At 35.0% G+C, this 19357-nt stretch overlaps 1 protein-coding gene across 10 annotated transcripts in view; it reads right to left on the bottom strand.

The window, feature by feature from the left end:
• Window positions 1–19357, bottom strand: part of LOC123705411 (triple functional domain protein) — a 101860-nt gene that overhangs the window by 47663 nt on the left and 34840 nt on the right. For all 10 annotated transcript variants that reach the window (XR_006753304.1, XM_045654158.1, XM_045654162.1 and 7 more), the window contains exons 22-29: window positions 18918–19082; window positions 18458–18584; window positions 16674–16885; window positions 14405–14537; window positions 12046–12306; window positions 10871–11032; window positions 9976–10058; window positions 9558–9642 (exon numbers count right to left, since the gene is read on the bottom strand). Coding sequence is in view for 9 of the 10 variants with exons in the window: in XM_045654158.1 (XP_045510114.1) it covers window positions 9558–9642; window positions 9976–10058; window positions 10871–11032; window positions 12046–12306; window positions 14405–14537; window positions 16674–16885; window positions 18458–18584; window positions 18918–19082 (1228 nt within the window). In the remaining variant the exon portion in view is untranslated. The remainder of the gene's footprint in view (window positions 1–9557; window positions 9643–9975; window positions 10059–10870; window positions 11033–12045; window positions 12307–14404; window positions 14538–16673; window positions 16886–18457; window positions 18585–18917; window positions 19083–19357) is intronic.

Below are 19357 nucleotides of genomic sequence, written 5' to 3'. Positions count from 1 at the left end.
AACAGATATATTTCCATCGCAAAGAGTAGAAAGCGTCAGTGGCTTGTACATCTTTAGTTGTGATTGATAACAAAAATAGCGATCGCATGCCAATACATTGTTTGAACATAAGTTGGCTTTTGATTTAAATATTTTGAACGTTGAATACAAAATTGAACAGAATGTGGTATTCGTAACATTGTCCCGATTTTATTAAAATGACGATGAAGACATAGTTTTGTGTGGGGTTCTCTTTATTTTAATTAGATAAATAACAATTTTTATTACTAGGTAATTAAAACAGTATTGGGATAGCAACTTTAAGGAAAATCGTGTACAACATAAACAGAGCAATCGAATAACGGAAACATTGTACAACATGTAGTATTAACGATTCACATTTTATGGTGATTTCGAAATAGTTCGTACACAATTTTCCGCATAAAGTTTTGTTTACATTTACTCTTTCAGCCGAATTGAAAAATTGAAAGCTATGCAAACAAACGGTAAATATTTTATGCAGCCCTTTTACGAGTTACGATGTTCGTAATTTAAGTGCGTCGACCTGCAAAAAGAGCATAATATAAAGTTTGTCGGTGTATTTTTTTCGCAGAACAATGTCGGAGAGGCGATGGCATAATTTTGGCGCATTAAGTCGCAGTCACCTGGCGCTGGCGGCCGCCCTTGAGCAGGCGCGCATTGAAGGAGCTCGGCGTGTCGATGGTGTGCTGCCGCGCGAGGGCCGCGTGCGGCGCGCTCACGGAGCTCTGGCGGAACCACGGCAGCGAGATCTTGCGGCGGCTCTTGTGTTGTTTGGCGAGCGGCGGGGGGGGCGGGGTGGTCGTCATCGCGGCACGTGGCGCGCGGGGGCGGTGCGGCCCGCCTCGTCCGGTGCGGCGCGCGGCGCTGATGCCACTGCCGCGCTCCTCGCCGCCCGCCGCTATCGCTCGCTCCGCTCACTCACTACGCAGCCTCCGTATCGAGCTATCTTAACGAATTCATTCTACTCGAGTCCTTACCGAAGGACACGCTTAATCCGTCTATGTTCAATGACAATGTCGACTCCGAAATGCGTTACGCTCGCTTTACATTTTTGTTTCTTTGACGAGGAAATTTCAAATTGAGAGAAAAAATGTATTCATAAAGAGTATAAGTTACAAAGCAAGTTTACCGCGCAAACTGTAGGTATTCATTGCACAATAAGCGTAAATAATTAATGTATGTATATGTACTTCCAAAATAAAAATTAAACAACACAGAAACAATAAGTTAATAACTATAGATGTGCGCATACGAGTATGTATAACGTATACCAATTATTTAAAGCGCACAAAGTTCATTAAGACCAAGCAATTAGTTAAAAGTTGTTTAGTACTGCAAAACTCAGCAGCCAAAGTTCACGAAAGCGTTCAATTTAAACTTAACTTTTGCTAGAATTTCATAATTACAACAGATCAAGGAACACTATTATAAGAAATATAAGTTCTATGATAAACGGTTAATCAACGTCAATACATTACTTATAAATACATACACTCACATTATAACAAAAACGAATAAGCTCAAGCAAAAACTTACAACTTTAATCACAAATATTTGTGCAGTAAGTATACATCAATAATTCGTAGCTCTAGCACAAATTGTAGCGGCGTAGTTTCACAGATTTATTTGAAATGTATTTAATCTATAATTATGCAATAGTTTATTAAACTCCCGTATCAGAACTATTTTCAAAAGCTCTTCTGAAACGGCTAAACCCATGTCTTAAGTGCAGTTATAGGAAGGTCAAAGTGTGCTGTGTATAGTATATAGGGTATTTTCATCCCTAAAACCTCTAAATATTCAGGATAAGCCTTAACACCACAACAGGAAAGGATCGGTGGAATTATTGCCACGCTCAAGCATGAAACTTTAAATACAACGGAGACAGGGACATACAAACGTGTCGACAATACTTTCTGAGCCAACTTGTAAAACGACGTAGAGCTCGTCGCATTGTTTCTAGCTTAGAATGGTTAGCTACATTCCGTTCATGAATCAATAAATTCTACAGCACGAGCCGACCGTCACCGTAATGGACATATGAATTGGAGTTACGAATTTCGGATCAGCATATTTGCTTCCAACGTTTCATACAATTTCGTAACATTTCATTTTACAAAATTTCAAAGCACGTTGGACATGTTTTAATCACAGGTGGATCCTTTATAGGAAGAGTCTTTTGTATATTCATTGAATTGCTTTTATACGAGAGTATTTCGAATTTAAATAGAGAAGTAGCTCAATAGTGTTAAAGGTATCACTAGCTACAGTTTATAAAAAAAGGTTTTCAATGTTTTTCAGTTTATAAAATTCAGTATTGTGGACAATTACCTTATGGTGAAAATGTATGTCATATGTACATTGTACAACATTCACCCTTGACCCCGTTCTAAAGAAAGCTCGAATCCCCATAGCGCAAATATTAGTCGACTTGACGATCGCATAAATATACAACATAAAGATTATTATTAAAATTAAATAAAGTTTCATAACATAATACAAGTAACTTAAAATCGAAGGCCATGGAGCGAATCATTTCCAATACCTTCGGGGTAATCACGAGGCACGCGCTCATCACATCGTTACACTAAACGCAATCGACTATAGCCATTCTTGTTGATTTAGAGAAAATTTTCTACGAAATGATTCATGCCGCTCGAACTTGGTCACCTTTTTACTATGTACTACAAACCGCTTTCTAGTAACTTAACAAGTTTTGCGATTTATGCATTTATTTCCTATGACCATTTGCACATTTTCTTTATTCTCTTTGAAGCTTATAATTGGATAGCAAAGTTAAACGTTAAAGGCTTTGTCAGACAGGACGCGTACTTAGCGCGCGTCAGAGCGTTAACTTGACGCCGCGCTATGACGCTAAAGGTGGACTTCCGACCAGCGCGGCTCTATCGCAACGGCCGCAGCGTCTAAGCCGCTTAGACGCAGATTGGCTTCCGAGCAGCGCGACTCCGGCGTCAGTCACAGTTATTAGTCCATACCTGACGGTTGTGCGGTACAGTAGGAATAAACCGAAAAATTAAAAAAATATTATTAGAATCATATAGATAGAATAAATAATATAGATATATAGAAATAAATAATATAGAATCCTTTTTAGGCTGGTTTTTGTAGCCCGTTTCACTTAAATCGTACAAAATTGCATGTAATGTGCGTAATGTGCGTAAATATGTTACTAACGTCCATTTTTTAGATATTCTTTCGATAATAACCTAAAAACAAGTGATAACTGCGTTAAAAACAACCGACTTCAAACTTGCACTTGCAAAATTTACAAATACCTACAGACAAAAATGCTCATAAAATAAAAACTACTGGGTCTATTCGAATAAAATTTTTATGGGACCAATTCGACACTATCCCGCATCGAACAAAAAAAGAATCACGTAAATCGGTTCAGAAACCTCGGAGTAATCGGTGTACATACATAAAAAAAAAAAAAAAATAATAATATACCGGCCGAATTGATAACCTCCTCCTTTTTTTTGAAGTCGGTTAACAACGTGCTTTTGCAGCCTGCCACGCGACAGTGCTTGCGCGAGCATAGCACGGCCGCTACGGCCGCGCGACACTGACGCTGCGCTCGAACATTCCATCATACATTTCCGTACTGTATAATACTATCGCTCTGTCGCCGCGTCACTGTCGCTGCGTTAGTGACGACGGAGCCGCGGTGGTCGGAAGTCCACCTTAAAGATGTGTTGTACTACCATCGTAGAATACCCTCAAACAGAACGCCGGCGCTAGCAGTGCGCAACGCTCTGTCGCGGCGTTAGGACGCTTTAACGTCGGGTGTTTTATTTTTTTTACAAATTTTATTTTAGCGTCGGAGTTAATAGGCGTAAAATAATTATAAAATACTGCATAATGACCGAAAATTCGATAGAATTGGTTAGAAAATATCCATGCTAATATAATACGAAGGATAGTTCGTATAAAGATATTTCAATGTACAAATTTTTGGGATGAGCAGTTCATGTAGTTCTTCGAATAAATCTTGAGACATAAGAAAGTATGTAAAAACTCGACCTTCATGTGATGCAAGCTCACGACACAAACGATGATACTCTCCTAAATCCTTTCTGTTTTGATTGATGTCGTGCACCCATACTCTTTTTCTCTGTGACTGTGATAAAGCATATAAAAGTAATAATTCTTCCACATCCGAATCACTCGACATCTCCATAACGAATAAACTTTTCACACTGCTATCGATCTGCACTACGTTTTGGCGAATGGCGAAATAACGCGCGCTAAAGCGATCTGTTTGATGAAGCCTCGCACGACGTTAAAACAGGACGCTATAACGCTACTACGCAGCGCTAAAATACGCGTCCTGTCTGACAAAGCCTTAAGGTGGGAGAAGGTGGGAGAGAGGTAAGAGAAGGTGGGTGGGAATCACAGTCTCGAAAATAAACTTTACTACATATAACGGCTTAATTATCGTGAACTTTAAAGGAGGTCCTTCTCAGAATGTTATATTAATTATATATACATATATGATACCTACCATCATAATTTTTCTGTCGTATTAAAAATGTAAAACTCAAATAAGATCAAAAATATACTGAAAAGCTGTGTGTATTGTTTATATTGAGTTACCAGGATATACACATATTTTTTATTTCATTTAGAACAAACAAAAACAAACTTTTCACTGCGATCAAGTATCAAGCCATTAGTTTCACTCGTTATAGTTGCAATATGAGGCGTTGTCGAATACTCCTGTTTCATATTTTAATCAACGCCAATTCTTTACAGGTACGATTTTCGTTCATAGTTTTTTTTTATCCGAACATGAACAATCCCGAAATGAATTTTCAGAAAATACCAAATAAAAACGTTTCTGAATAAAGTGAATTATTGAGTTAACTTTGTGTATTCATTCATTGCATTAATTATATCCCGTTACAGTTTGTCTTGTTATAAATAAAGAGAGCAATTGCTTCATTTTACGACCACAACATTGCTATAAAGGTCAAAGAGCAACGTCATCCACCTAATTTGAACGTTACTAAGCTAAAATAATCAAGAATAGATTCGCTTTGATACATAAGTTTTTGTTTGAAATTATTTGTCGAATGCACAATTGACACTATCACATGTGTACACATATAAAAAAAAACTTATTTTATCATAAAAAATTTTATAGTTAATATTAAGGTCAAGCGACAATAAGCTCGAGAGCTCTCACGGGGTCTATTATAATGAAGCGCAAACTGATGAAAGTCTGTTCAGACACCACCATGTTGCTCCTCTAATAATCTTCTTTTTTAAGGTAGATGCAAACACGCTGAGCCAGGTTTACGAACTAATTAAAACTTGTTCCCGAATTGATTGTGTTGCAGAAACTTACAAAGTTTCCCTGCAAAACTAGTCATGTTTTCAGGGAAATTTTCAGTTATTTTGGGAGAGACGAAGCATCGTAAGCTTCAAACACAAAAAAGTAAAGTTCATGCGGTCTGCATGTGCAAATGAAAAAGAATTCTAATCACCAGCTGTATTTATACGGTGGAAAAATAACGTCTATATTTTTAAACAAACGTACTGTATGATATAAAATATTTTTGTTGTGTTACAACTAAATGAATTAATATGTGTCTAAACTTGTCTTCTTTGCATAAAGACAAATAAAACTTTCTAAGAACTTTATTTATTATTTCATCTCTTAACACTGAGGCTTCTGACATAATTAAGACATTTTACGTAATCCAATTATAACTTCTTTAAATGTAATATCGCCACTTTATTGGAATTTCAAAAGTTTCACACAGTCTTTAAGCTACGTGAGCGTCGCAAGGAGGAAACGTAACGAAGACGCAACGATATATAAAGAATGGGGTCTTAAGCACTTTTATAGTGCTTATTATAAGAATAAAATAAAAATACTTATGGAACGTTCAATATTGTACATTGTAGGAGACTTTCGCCCGCACTTTGAAGATAAATAAGAATAAACTATAAAAACTTATTGCACAACAATTCAATTATAAAATGTAGTAAGAATGGAAAATTGGTTTCTTGATGTTGTACTGTAGCAATTTTATATTCAAGAATACAATTATAACGAGAGCTCGCAAATTAAAACCATTCATCAGATAGCGTACGGCGAACCATTCAATCAAACGTTTAATTTGAATTCACGGTCTATTATGGATATAGCGGATAGCTAATATACCTCTGAATACGTTCGCACATTGAAATGATATTGGGAATCGATGGCCATCCCCAGCGTTATTGCGATTGAAATTCAGGATATATGTAGACTTGACATGTCCACAGAATTCAGTTGGAGTGTATGTAACGTGTTTAATATCCGAACTGCATCGAGAGAATTAACGTCTCCTTCATTGTGAGTTTGTCTCGTCCGTCCAGATGGTGCAGGGGTTTGAAAGGATTCAATACGTTGAGTATATGTTCACATATTGAGACTTAGAATTATTAAAGCAACATTATAGTTTCCATTTTAATTTATTTATATATTAATAAAATAATAAATGATTTATCTTTTCACCGTAATAATATTACTTATACATTTTTATTTCCAATATATTATATTTACTAGTAAACCATGGTTTCACCCAATACAGCATATAGGCTTAATTATAATTAATAACAGCGTATGCATTGTTTCACCGCATATTTAATTATTTCGGTATAATAATAATTATTCGGCAGCAATCCATTGCTAATTATTATAGAATGTCCAAAATATTTTTAATATGGAATTTTTGAAATTCTATGAATAATCAGCCTACGTTTGTTTCGGTATGCCGCCCCTATCTGCCCCCCGAAAATACCACTATCGAGCCCATATTATTGATTCAACCAAACTCATGAATCTCTCTGAATTGTCGAATAATCTAGAGTACTTGCAATTGCGACAGCATGTAGCCCAATTAGATATACATTTTTACTCATAGTGAAGAATTTCCTGACAAAGGAAAATCTAGATGGCTTGTTGCCATCGTATCTCTTTAGAACGATTTATTCATTTTCTGTAACGAGATTCTGTTAACAATAAATAAAAAAAAATCAATGCGTATGCCATATAAATTAAAAACATTTTTACCTATAAGTCCTGATGGTATTAGCCTTAAAATTTTTTTAAAGAATTTACATTTAAGTATATAATATTAATTATATTAAAATCTATTAAATGCTATAAAACAAAGCCTCATATCGTTTATAAATCAATTCGATTCGGCATATAAATTAACGGTAATCATAGAACGCAAACATTTTACCCACCTACGCTTTCAAAGAATTTCTCACCCCTCTTGCTAATATGACGAATACCGACATTCACAACGTAAGTGCCTCTCTGAAATGGGGTTCTTATTCTAAAAGCAAACGTAAGGAAGTGTTCTATAAAACTCTTTTACTTAACTGGTGATATTTGAAAGCGATATTTTTCAATCCGTGGCTAAAATTTGGCATATATTTTAGAAATCTCTAGTATTTTCAATGTACTCACGAAAAACTGAATATCTCAGAAACTTTTAAAATATCATTTTCTTATCGGCAGAATATGCAAAATTATCTAGATCTTTCTTAATTGGCTTGGGACTGAGATATTCTTTTAGCTTATATAGCGATTAAACTACTTGAACTCGATTGAGACTGAAAGTCTTTGTTATCCCTTCGGCCACGATCAGAAACAATCCAGGTCAATTAATTTTTGTGTTAAATAACTCTTTGGTGACAACCGAAGGAAAGACAAACTTTTCGTTTCGTATCGTGTATTCGTATTAATTCTTTCGATTTATACACTCAAGATAGTAAATTATTTTTTAATTCTATGATTTATAGTAATTTAATATATCAAGTACCTACAATATGTGATATTATACCCAGCTCACACAAATAGATGTACCATACATAGTAAAGATAAAGTACTAGGTAGTAGTAACTCAGGCCCCGGAACCACAGACACAATAGAAAATCTATTGTGTCTGGGACCGATCGGGCCGCTTGGGGCTCAATGGGCTATCTATTGATGCTTCGCATTATATTTTTTTATTTTATATTAATATAAGCCGTAAAATTTTTAATCTAACAAGTGCATGTTACCTTTTGTATGTTAGTATCGTATAGGGCAATTTATTGATTGATGCCGTACGTTTACGGCCAGTAATGGAAGTGGACATATGTATTCATTAACTTTGTTCCTTTATTACAATGTAATGTAAACGTGAAAATTACAAATGTTTCAATCGAACTCACTCAATATTTTATTCAAAAATAAATGCTCTCTTATTAAATAAATCATAAGATAGTTGAATAATTCAAAGAGAACAATCCAACTTTTAAAAATCTGCATAGCAATGAGGAGAAAGAGATTTTGCGCAAACTTTGTCTTATATATAAAGCGACATTAACTTAATAAGTCACCCCGTGTCCGTGGAACGATTTGCATTCTCATTTCTTATGCGAAGCAATGAGAGAATGGAATGAATTTTTACCCGGCTGTCTTCGTCTACAAAAACCGGGCTTATTTTATGAAACTGGAAACGTTTGGAATAGAGCGAAGCTTTCCACTCTATTCATTTCGTCGCGGTTCATCGTGGAGGCGGGAATCACGCGGCGCCCGGCGCGATGCAAAACGATAAGTGTTCCGCGGCTCTGTACAACAATCAAATGCGCTCCAACGTTCACTCGACTAAAAAATACCTCGTCGCACCGGCACTGACAATCCGAAATCTAAGTTCTCGAAGCAATTTTGACGGGCTGAAAACTACGAACGAAAATATAACGCATTTTTCCCGTGCACCCGAAAATGATTAACACATTTTCAGCTCTTGTTTTCCAATGTTTTGAACGGTACTGTTATTGTTTAACGTTGTATGGACGCGTAGAACAATAACGCTAACGAATTCGTCATTCAATCTTAATAATTGTATACACACAAACGTTGATGTAAATGTTACAGTCAAAACCCTTAACCAGTCAATAACCTTATTGACCGGTAAAATTAGTCAATAAGGTTATTGACTAAGGGCGTTAAGTTTTGTTTGCCATGTAATCGCAACTCCGAATTTCATTTGCCCATTTCTTCATTTGTACGACGTTTTAAAATCCAGACGAATGAGTTCCATACACACGGAATCTAAATGCACAAAATCCAGATGACCATAATCCATATGCACAAAAGCCAGATTTTTTAAACACAAATTTTTGAAATACAGTTAATTAACATCCAGACAAAACGATGTCCATATTTTTGAAATTCAAATAAAAGATATCTAGAAAAGCGAAATCCTACCAGGGGGGTCGCAGCACGAACCTAACCTAACCCACTGAATAGACTTTAACACTTAAATCTTTCTGTAATGGGCAAGTAAAACAATAGCGAGTCGGTTCTGATTTGACTGATTTTACCGGTCAATACGGTTTTTGACTGGTTAAGGGTTTTGACTGTAACATGAACATTATTCAATACCATCGAGAGATTGAAACTTATTTATAAATCAAGTCACAGTTCAATCAAAGAGCAGCGGTAAGAAAATAAATAGATTTACCTTGTCTGAGTCCGTGGTGTTCCCGCTGCCGAAGGAAGCCAGTGAATTGCGATCGAGATTTTCAGTGTCCGTGTCTTCGAAGTCGCTGTATAAAAATACTTGAATGAGATTCTATTTAATGTGCTACATAACTAAGTTCTTGTTAAGTTTTGTTACAGTTGTAAAGTTATTTCTGCTTTGGTTGTTCTTTTAGTTTCATCATTTACTATTTATTACTTATTGGTGTTGTATTCAGTACGTATCTATCCATTATTATAGTTTTGATAAGGAATTCATTAAGATATTAAATTATATTTTATCTATCCATTTAAGACACAAATACAACATTTATACATAATTTTTATATATACCTTTATTTATAATTTTCAATCAATATTATATTCGATACGCGCATTTAATATTAATATTTAATACATACCGGCTGGACCTCTGAGAGCTCGTTGGCCGAACTCGCGCGGGACTGCGAGGCGGTTGATGAAGCGCTCCACTGAAGTAAGTTTCCTATATAAAAACGTTATTTTATAGAATATTTCTTATTATTAAATATTAACGACAATAGAGACTGAAACAATACATGTAGTTAGAAACGAACGTCAAATGCATTCTACAACTTCCAGAAAAATATATAACACTTAAAATTATTACCTACGTTAAGTGCTCAATAAATACTCAACGCATGTTATGAATTCTCGCATAAATATCTCTGAACTTACTTATTCTGTATTATAACGAGTGTACTCATTACTATCGTTGAAATAATAATTGCCACAATCACCTAATAGCTACGAATAATGAAATGTACAATTCCATTTTCGAGTACTTGCTAATATGAGCCATAGTTCTTTGTGAATATATAAACAATTCCACAGCAATAACGTTAGTAAAGGTTGTGTCGTAGACTTATATTTGCACAAGGCACGCGTAAACCTGGATTGCTATAGAGTTGACGTCAACTCCACAATTTTTTCGTGTATTCGTCAATATTTTCATAATATCACAATAATACTAAAAGTTCACTTATAGTTACAATTGTCTACTAAAGATATGCGAATATAATATATTTTTTTACAATAACTACACCGACTTAAAATTTTCACAATTAGACAAATATTTTAATGGGACCAGTCTGAAGGCACTGGCTTTCAAATAAAATGAAGAATTCGTGTTCCTTTCTAATTATGACAGAAGATCATAGAAATACATAGTTTAAATCAAACAGAGTTGGTGACATTTGTACACACAATAATACACGTAAAAATACTCATAGCCATGATTTTTTCTACGCAAACCCCCCACCATCCCGTAACACGTACCTGTATGACCTCCCGAAGCCGCCTGACCCACGTCTGCTTGACCTCCAGCGAGGGAGCTTTGAGCATGATGCGGCAGTCACTCGCCATCGGCTCCCGCCCCGTCCACACGGAGAACTTGCACTCGTCACCTTCTATGTGCTCGGTGACACCTAACTCGGATGTCTGAGAAACGGTGTACTTGGTTAGAATGTTTTAAGTGAAACTTCTTTAGGCGCGTTGAGGGTAAAATTATGAAAAATTTTACCTATATGAACTATTTAGAGACATTATCCTGGATAACAGTTTTTACTATATTGATATCCTGGGAAGACTTTAAATTTGTTCGTCGATTGTGTGCAAATAAATGATTTATCTAATTATGATTCTTTGGGCAGAATTCCCTATTCGAATGTTTACTTTTTGTGTTTGTGATTAGTGTTATTGTTGATAAGAGATAATACAGTTGAAATATGACAGATCACCGGGGATTTTCTTTAATACTATAATATCAGCTTTAGCCATGAATCACAGAAAAGGAAAAAAATTGGAAAATCAAATAAACAAGATAAGAATTAATACGTTACACACTATTTTAATAATGTTATGAAGAAAAACAAATAATTAATGTGAGTTATTTTTGCATTATAGAATTAAATAAACCAGTTTAAATGTAACACGTCGATTATGTTTTAGAATGACAATTACACCACTTTTTTTGCGTTTCAGAAAAACACTTAAGAAATGATCCTGTAAAAACAAAAAAACGTACTTACAATTTGATAATGGTACAATGTATCTACGAAATATTTTTTTCAATTTATTCATTATCAAGATACAGGAAGATTAGAGACAGTCAAGGAAAAAATAACAAACTATGAAAAAAATTCCTTATTAAATTTTTCCAAGAATATATTTTTTATACCAGGAGGAATTTTATGTTTTATAAAGCAACATAAATTAATATTGTATCTTAATAAGATAAAATAAATGAGCTCCTAGCTTAATACTCTCATGCATTCCCACATATTTGGAAAATCTTTAGAAAAATTATGAAAAGGAATTTAAATTTAATCTGGAGTTCAGTGTACTCTATCCGTGTTTCAGAGGATCATTATGGAATTTTTCATAAATATTGCATACACCTTATTCAAATCGAGTAAGAATTTCGCTCAAGATTGAAATGCAAAATAGCTCACCATAAACTTCGTCTTGTAAATGTATTTCGCCTTTCCGTGCGTGTCTTTGACCTCCTTGGCGAGGAGGAGATGGAGATCGAACAGGAACACTCTCCGCTCGCGGCACTTCTTGATGATCTGCCGCAGGTCCCACACTTGGAACGAGTCTTGGAGGACAACTTCGCCGAGACTGTCCGTTGGAACATCACAGCCCTCGAGGTTCGACAGGTGCATCGCATCGTTCGCCTTCTTGGGCACCGACAGCATAACATCCAACCCGTCCTAGTTAAGGAGTAAAACGTTCGTGTTTGAAGATTGCAAAATTAGGAACGGAGGCGGTATTTTATTTTTCACCGACTTTAAAAAAGTGTGTGGTTCAATGTTCTTCGGAATACCGAGCTTATATTTTTTTCACATTATTAAGACATATTTCGGTTATCTTGTTAGTTCCTAGAAAACGTATTTTTTCTCAACGATCAACGGCGTCAATAAAAATAATTCATGGTGCATAATATTACGATGAGTTGAAAAGAAGGAACAACCGTCAGTTGCGATTAGAGTATAGAGTTCCGAAGTGGCCAGACGTGCGGAAGTCCTAATAAAAAAATCGATTGTTGAATTACAAAAGTACTTAAAGTTTATTACCATTACATAGTAATATAAAATGTAGAACCGAGAGGTTAAACTCTTTTTTTCGTTATTCGATCTTTAATAATTAATTGACTGAACCCAACATCAGGAAAACCGCTTTAAATATTGTTTACCACATTTCAAAGTGCATAGTAATTTATTGACGTAGTAAATTGTGAGATTACGGCGGACTATTATTCTTCGAAGGGCCGCCCATCCCACGAAAATTAACTTTAAGTAGATCCATTTAGCGATTAGGATTATTGAGACTGCAATTTCTTCATTAATCCGCTATTATATCATTACTTTATTATCTTGACATCTATATTTTATTACGTTTACAGGACCCTAATCTAACCAAAATTGACATTGAAATTGGTTACTTAAAAGCTGGTATCTATTATATTATTATTATTAGTTTGTAACTATTCACATTGACATGATATATTCATAAATAGGTTTCCCCCCGCGGCTTCGCTCGCGCAGTCAAAGAAAAGCATAGTCCGCATAGTTCCCGTTACCGTGGGATTTCCGGGATTGCCTCATTTTCCTGGTATAAAAAGTAGCCCTATGTCCTTTCTCGGGTATCAAAATATCTCCATACCAAATTTCATGGAAATTGGTTCAGTAGTTTAGGCGTGATTGAGTAACAGACAGACAGAGTTACTTTCGCATTCATAATATTATATATTACATAGTGTGGATTAATACATACAACATTTTTCCGTGCAGGTCCAATCCGATTTTGCCGATGACTGTTTATATACTTTAACATTATCAGTAAGACACTATCGACACTTATGAGAACCATTCCATTGGTATTTAAGTAAGGATTAAATTTTACAAACGAACTCCGTGTGGAATAAACCACTCCACATCGAGTCCCCGATTGATGTGCAAGTTGGCCATGAATCATAAGGAAATATTGGTTTAAACCTACGGTTAATTACAACGAACTAGTTTGTTTAATCTTAAATATATCCAACGTTTGTCGTATTTAACTGGAAATGAAATACAAACATCTCATCCGATAGGCGTAATGGGTTTACGCCATTACAGAATACAAAAGGTCGTTAGCAACTCTGATAAACGAAATATTAGTCTGTTGATTATGAGCTTACCCTACATCTTTCCGATTATAAGGTATTACTTATAGCTTACTATCTATTACTAACGGTTTCACGCGCGTTTATAAAGAAAATTTTCTTGGGATTAAAATTATTTACCGAGACAAGAGATATATTATCTTAAAGAAGTATATAGCTCTCTCGCCTTCTGTCTATAGAGACAAAAATAATACAATAAAAGCGCTCCGTAACGACGTTAAAAAAAATAAACAGACGCACATTCACATTCATTTAATTACTAAGGATAGTAAGGAAAATTAAATTGTATGAAAATAATGTACACTTACGTCTTTTATAACACAATATATTATTAAATTAAAAAAAAAAATACACAACAGCGACTTACACGCCAAATAGTTAACAACAATCTAGGTTCACAATAAAATCAACATAGCCGATTGTTAGTAGTGACAATTAGAATATAAGCACAACTGCACAAGGTATGCTGGACTCTTACGGATTTATCTTATCACTGATCATAATTGACGCGTCTTTAAAAGATTAGAGTCGTGATTCTTGGTACAGTTTTGGTACATAGCATAGTGGATTTCATCTATGTCAAGGTTGCTGCTCCATAAATTCGCACAATATTATACATTTTTATGACAAAACAAATAACATACCTTGATTTCTCCTTGGCCCTCAGCACAACAAGCTTGCAGGTCTTTCAGAAGCAGTTGATATTTGGTAATTCTCTGCACCGGCTTGATCAGGTATGCTGCCAAGGGATGCTCTAATTTCTTACGACGTTGCACTCTATGACAAAATATAACAAATCAATCAACTACATTTGAAACCGACTTGCACTTGCGTTACTTAGACAAACATCTATGCATTAATTGCCTAAACGACATCTTTTAAAATGTTTATTGTTTACATTATGTCATCGCTCCAGAATAACAAGGAAATTTACCAAAATAATGCCATCTTGCGAGCAACGTCGAAAATATGTATAAACCACAGAACAGTAAGAACATAATAGAAGTGCGATGTGGGCGTGGCCCACGTGTCACTAGTAAGGTAAGATCACCTAACTCGCTCTCAGTTGTGCGCAGAAAAATATTCGAGTCGGTTGTCAACTGTCAAACCTTATTTCCATATTTATTCATTATTTAGAGCGTGTTGTTCGGTATTAGAGTGGAAAAATGATAGCAGACGAAATAATATCAGCAATCGAGGCATTTCATACCATCGGTAAGTCTTATTTTAATTTATTTTAAATATATTTTATTTTACAACTTCGCTTGTCGTAATTTGTCAAAAATTTATAAAAATATTAAGTCAAAATGAACCTTAATCCATAAGAAATAAGTACTAATATAGATTGAACAGCAAACAAGACTTTCTGGAATATTATTGAAATAAACAAACGAATGTCGGATTAGTGATGCATGTGGCGCATATCGACAGTATCGATACTTTAGAAAAGACAAACATTTTAAATATTAAATTTTATTCTATTTTTCCTTAGCTTTCATTTGTCCTATTTATTTATAGATTTTCGAAAGAGCCTAATTTAAAAGAGAAATTGATAATAAATGCAACGTGACGAGTTAACTGGATGCCGAACAGCAATAAGCAGTCTAACAAAGGCCACCGATACATCAAAGCTACGGCAGTTCCAAGATTTAAAATAATGCATATTTTCTGTTTGTTTTGTAAATATAGATTTATACTATTCTATTCCGTTTTTTATTTAAATATAATAATATGAAAAGACGTACTTAGTAGTAATAAACATACTCCAAAATGTGACACATTATCCTATACTCATATAATAGAAAGAAAAAAAAATGCACAAAAATATATTTATTTGTGAATTATCGATAACAAGGCTGACATCCCTTAGAGCATAGCATCAGGTTAATGTCAAGTTAATGTCATTAATTTAGAGTGACACAAATTTCAACCTTATCTTAATGTGTAGAGGTTCAAAGTTATATGTATTGAAAACCAACGCCATCTGTTGTGGAATAGCTGAATGTTTTCGAATTTGGAATTTCTGAGCAAAGAGAAACAAAACAGCTAATATAACTAGGGATGTTATACTAAAATAAACCGTAACTTGGTTCGTTAGGGTACATATTGAAATGCTGAATTTATAACCTAAGTCAGTTTTTACTCAAATTAAGCTGTCCAATCAAAGGCATAGTTTAAATGTGTGGGTTTGGCGACACTGGTTTTCATACTAATGATGACATTATAGCACTTCTATTATGTTCTTACTGTTCTGTGGTATAAACCTACAATGTTCGCCTCACGGCAAACATCCTCTGACGTCCAATAGATGGCATGTGACACAAAAGCTATTTTATTTTTTTAAAGGCGATTTTATCATTAACCCGTTGCTTAGAAAACATTACAACGAGTGTGGTACAGGGAGACAGGGAGTTTTTAATTTTTTTTTTCCGGTTAGCCTGATATGTAAACTGTAATTACATAAGTATATTTATAATACATAATAATTGTGTAGTATGTAAACTGAAACTATGTATTATGATTATTCAAAATCGCTTCTAGAGGCCATTTGAAGACACTTGAAGAAATTTTCAGATTACTTTGTTAATGAAAATGCTTTTATTAGTTTCACCTGCGTGTTTGTATATAACTGTCTCCTTTAGACTCGATTAATGGGCTGATTTAATTCAAAATAAGTTATCTCTATATTTAAAATAAATTCCTATTTCGAGTTTGAGTTTATTTGTTAGAAGTTGAGACGTCTGTTGCGTCAGCTTGTCTTTTATACTTACTTATCAGGGATCGGTAATAATACACGAACGAGCGACAAAGAAGCACAATCGGCCTTATGACGTTGTCACGTTCAACTATCGTCAGTAAGCCGATCAATTTTTTTATCTATACTATTTTGGATAGTTCGATATTCACTCATACCTCTCAAAGTAATCGCCCGCATGTTGCACGACCGCCGCATTACTGTCCGGCTTGTTGCGGCAGTACGACACGTACATGTCGAACTGGCGCGCCCATGTCACGAAGCAGTGGCCCACGTCCTCGGGCCACGCCTCGTACTTGTCAAGCTCGCGCAGGAATATGCGCTCGTGGAAACGGTGGATCTCCTCTATGTTGCCGAATATCAGCTCCTCCTGTGTAAGGAAATATATGAAAATAGTTTTTTTTTTAACAATAACACCGTTAAAATAAATACTTTGAATAATTGTGTTCCACAATTCTCTTGTATTCGACAACAAATAACCATGAATTCTAATAATAATTATCTATGTAGTATTCACAAAAATAGTCATAAAACACTTTTTGAAGTGAAAGTTCTTTATCGGGGTTAGAAAAAAAATTTAGTGTATTATCACAGAATACATAATAGTAGCTAAACGCTACAGAACGGACACTCTCCGCCTCCCGCCAAAATTAAACACTTACCTCACCCCGCACGATCAGACATGTTATGGTACCCATTTCCCCGCAAGGACGATACCAACGACGTCTTTAGACGAAACGCAACGAAGATTGACAACATTAATCAAATTGACTTAAAGCAATTTTATTATTTTGGATTTGTGATTATCGTTTTTCGTAGAAAATGGTTAGATATTGTGCTGTTTACGGATGTATTTCATCAGAAAAACGCGAATTTTTTTTTACGCTAGTCACAAATGTGCCAACCATAAAGAGTTTACACACACATTTGCAGTTTCTACAGTGTGACTGTCAAAACTATAATTTTGTATGGAGTGTCCGGGGTGTGGTATTATTATAGTATTTTTTCATTACGCGTGACATTTTTCCGTTACGCGCCATCTTTTTCTTATCTCTACCACGTGTGATTCGACATATTTCTGTAAAGTTGCATAAAGTAAATTATTTTTTTAAAAATAAGGTCATAAAGAAGTTTCACTTCTTACGTGTAGTGTGTACACTATACCCGGCGCGGCCTAAGATGATCCCTATGACAGTTCGTCTTAGTGATTGCTCGTATGATGGATCGTGTCGATACTTTACTATTTTGCAAAGGCATGGTTTGCATTCAGCCACGTCAGTAAAAATGTTTTTACAAATATTATAAAATGAATTTTTAACGTCTATTATGTAAACGAAACGGTAAGTAAAACGAAAGTTTTCCAAAACATAAAAATGCACCTTATCATTTTCTCGTAATTTTTAACCCGTTTAACACAGTGTATATTATTTTATCATGAAAATGGAATCCCCCATTTAATTTTTCTAAAAAACTTATATTATCATAGGTAAGTAAATTAACGCGAACGGTCATTATTAATTAATTATGCTGCGATCTTCTGTTCCATTCAATAGTGAAGAACTATAGCTTAAAGCATGGAAAAAATGTGAACTCGTTTCCATTATCGAAATTTGTTTATCGATACTTTCCGCACTAGTCGATAAATGCCAACGATGTAAGTTTTGAAGAACGTAGACGTAAAGTCAGATTGATATAATTTCTCGTAAATGTTAAGAATTGTTATAATTCCAACGGAATATCATTGTAATGGCATAAAGCTACGTAAAAATTAATAAATGCCATTTTTAGACGCCTCCAATACGTTTCTAATTTAATGGTGACGCCATTACAAGTTTGTCTCTTGAGAATAAATGTCAGTGTCATAGGGATCATCTTACGCCGCGCCGGGTATAGTACACGCACACATTATTTTTTTGTTAAAACTGGCAAAGAGCAGCTTTACCTTGCCCTGTAGCGCTACCGGTACAGAAGCGGGATCAGTGCGCATCTCACGCAAGTATCCAGTGATACAAGTTTCCAGATCTTTGACGTACGCTCGCTCCGTTTGCAGCAGCTCGGCCATGATGAATCTGTTCAAAAAGTCATATTGTTTATTTCTATTCATTAAATTAACTGTAGTTATATTGTAAATACTATTGCAATATAAATTGGCACACACATTGATATCAAAACACATGATAAAGAGAGATAAATAAATAATTTACTTTTCACTTGATAACTAACCATAAAGTTTTTAAAAATATGTACATATTCAAAACTTTTATCACTGAAAAACATCAAATTTAACTGTTTATGAATACTGCTAAGTATCACGTGACCTTTTTACAAGGTTTTTCTATTTCAGTCATATTAAATAAAGCAATGTTACAGTTATTGAAGCTGTTCCAACATATTATACTCACTCCTTCCTCCTAGCGCTGCGTCTCTTTTCATCGCCCGCGGCGGGCGGTTGCGGCTCCACACGCACCTCGCTCTCCGATTGAGTTGACGCTAGCGACGGAGCCACACCGGAGTCGCTCTCCACTTCCGCTTCACCGCCTTCCATGGAACCGCTGAACTCGGCATACCTGTTCACGATAGACTTTTAAATGTGTATTATGTGTAGTGCTTTGTATATTGATAAGCAGGCGAAAGATGAAAAATGGACCCAGTTTTGGTTGAATTTATCGCCCAAACACTGTTCCCAATCTCCTTAATGGATTTTGTATGATTGTGTTATTTAAGTTACCAATAACACATTATATTCGTGTAAAAACTGATGATTAAGTCCACTTCAAAATTAACTCTGGACAAACAAAAATCACAGCCATTTCTACCTTCTAATATCTCTCCTCTAACCAGA

This window comes from Colias croceus, chromosome Z, assembly GCF_905220415.1.
Source record: "Colias croceus chromosome Z, ilColCroc2.1".
Taxonomy (NCBI): domain Eukaryota; kingdom Metazoa; phylum Arthropoda; class Insecta; order Lepidoptera; family Pieridae; genus Colias; species Colias croceus.
Note: the sequence above shows the minus strand (reverse complement) of the source record. Positions and strands in the feature narration are given on the sequence as shown.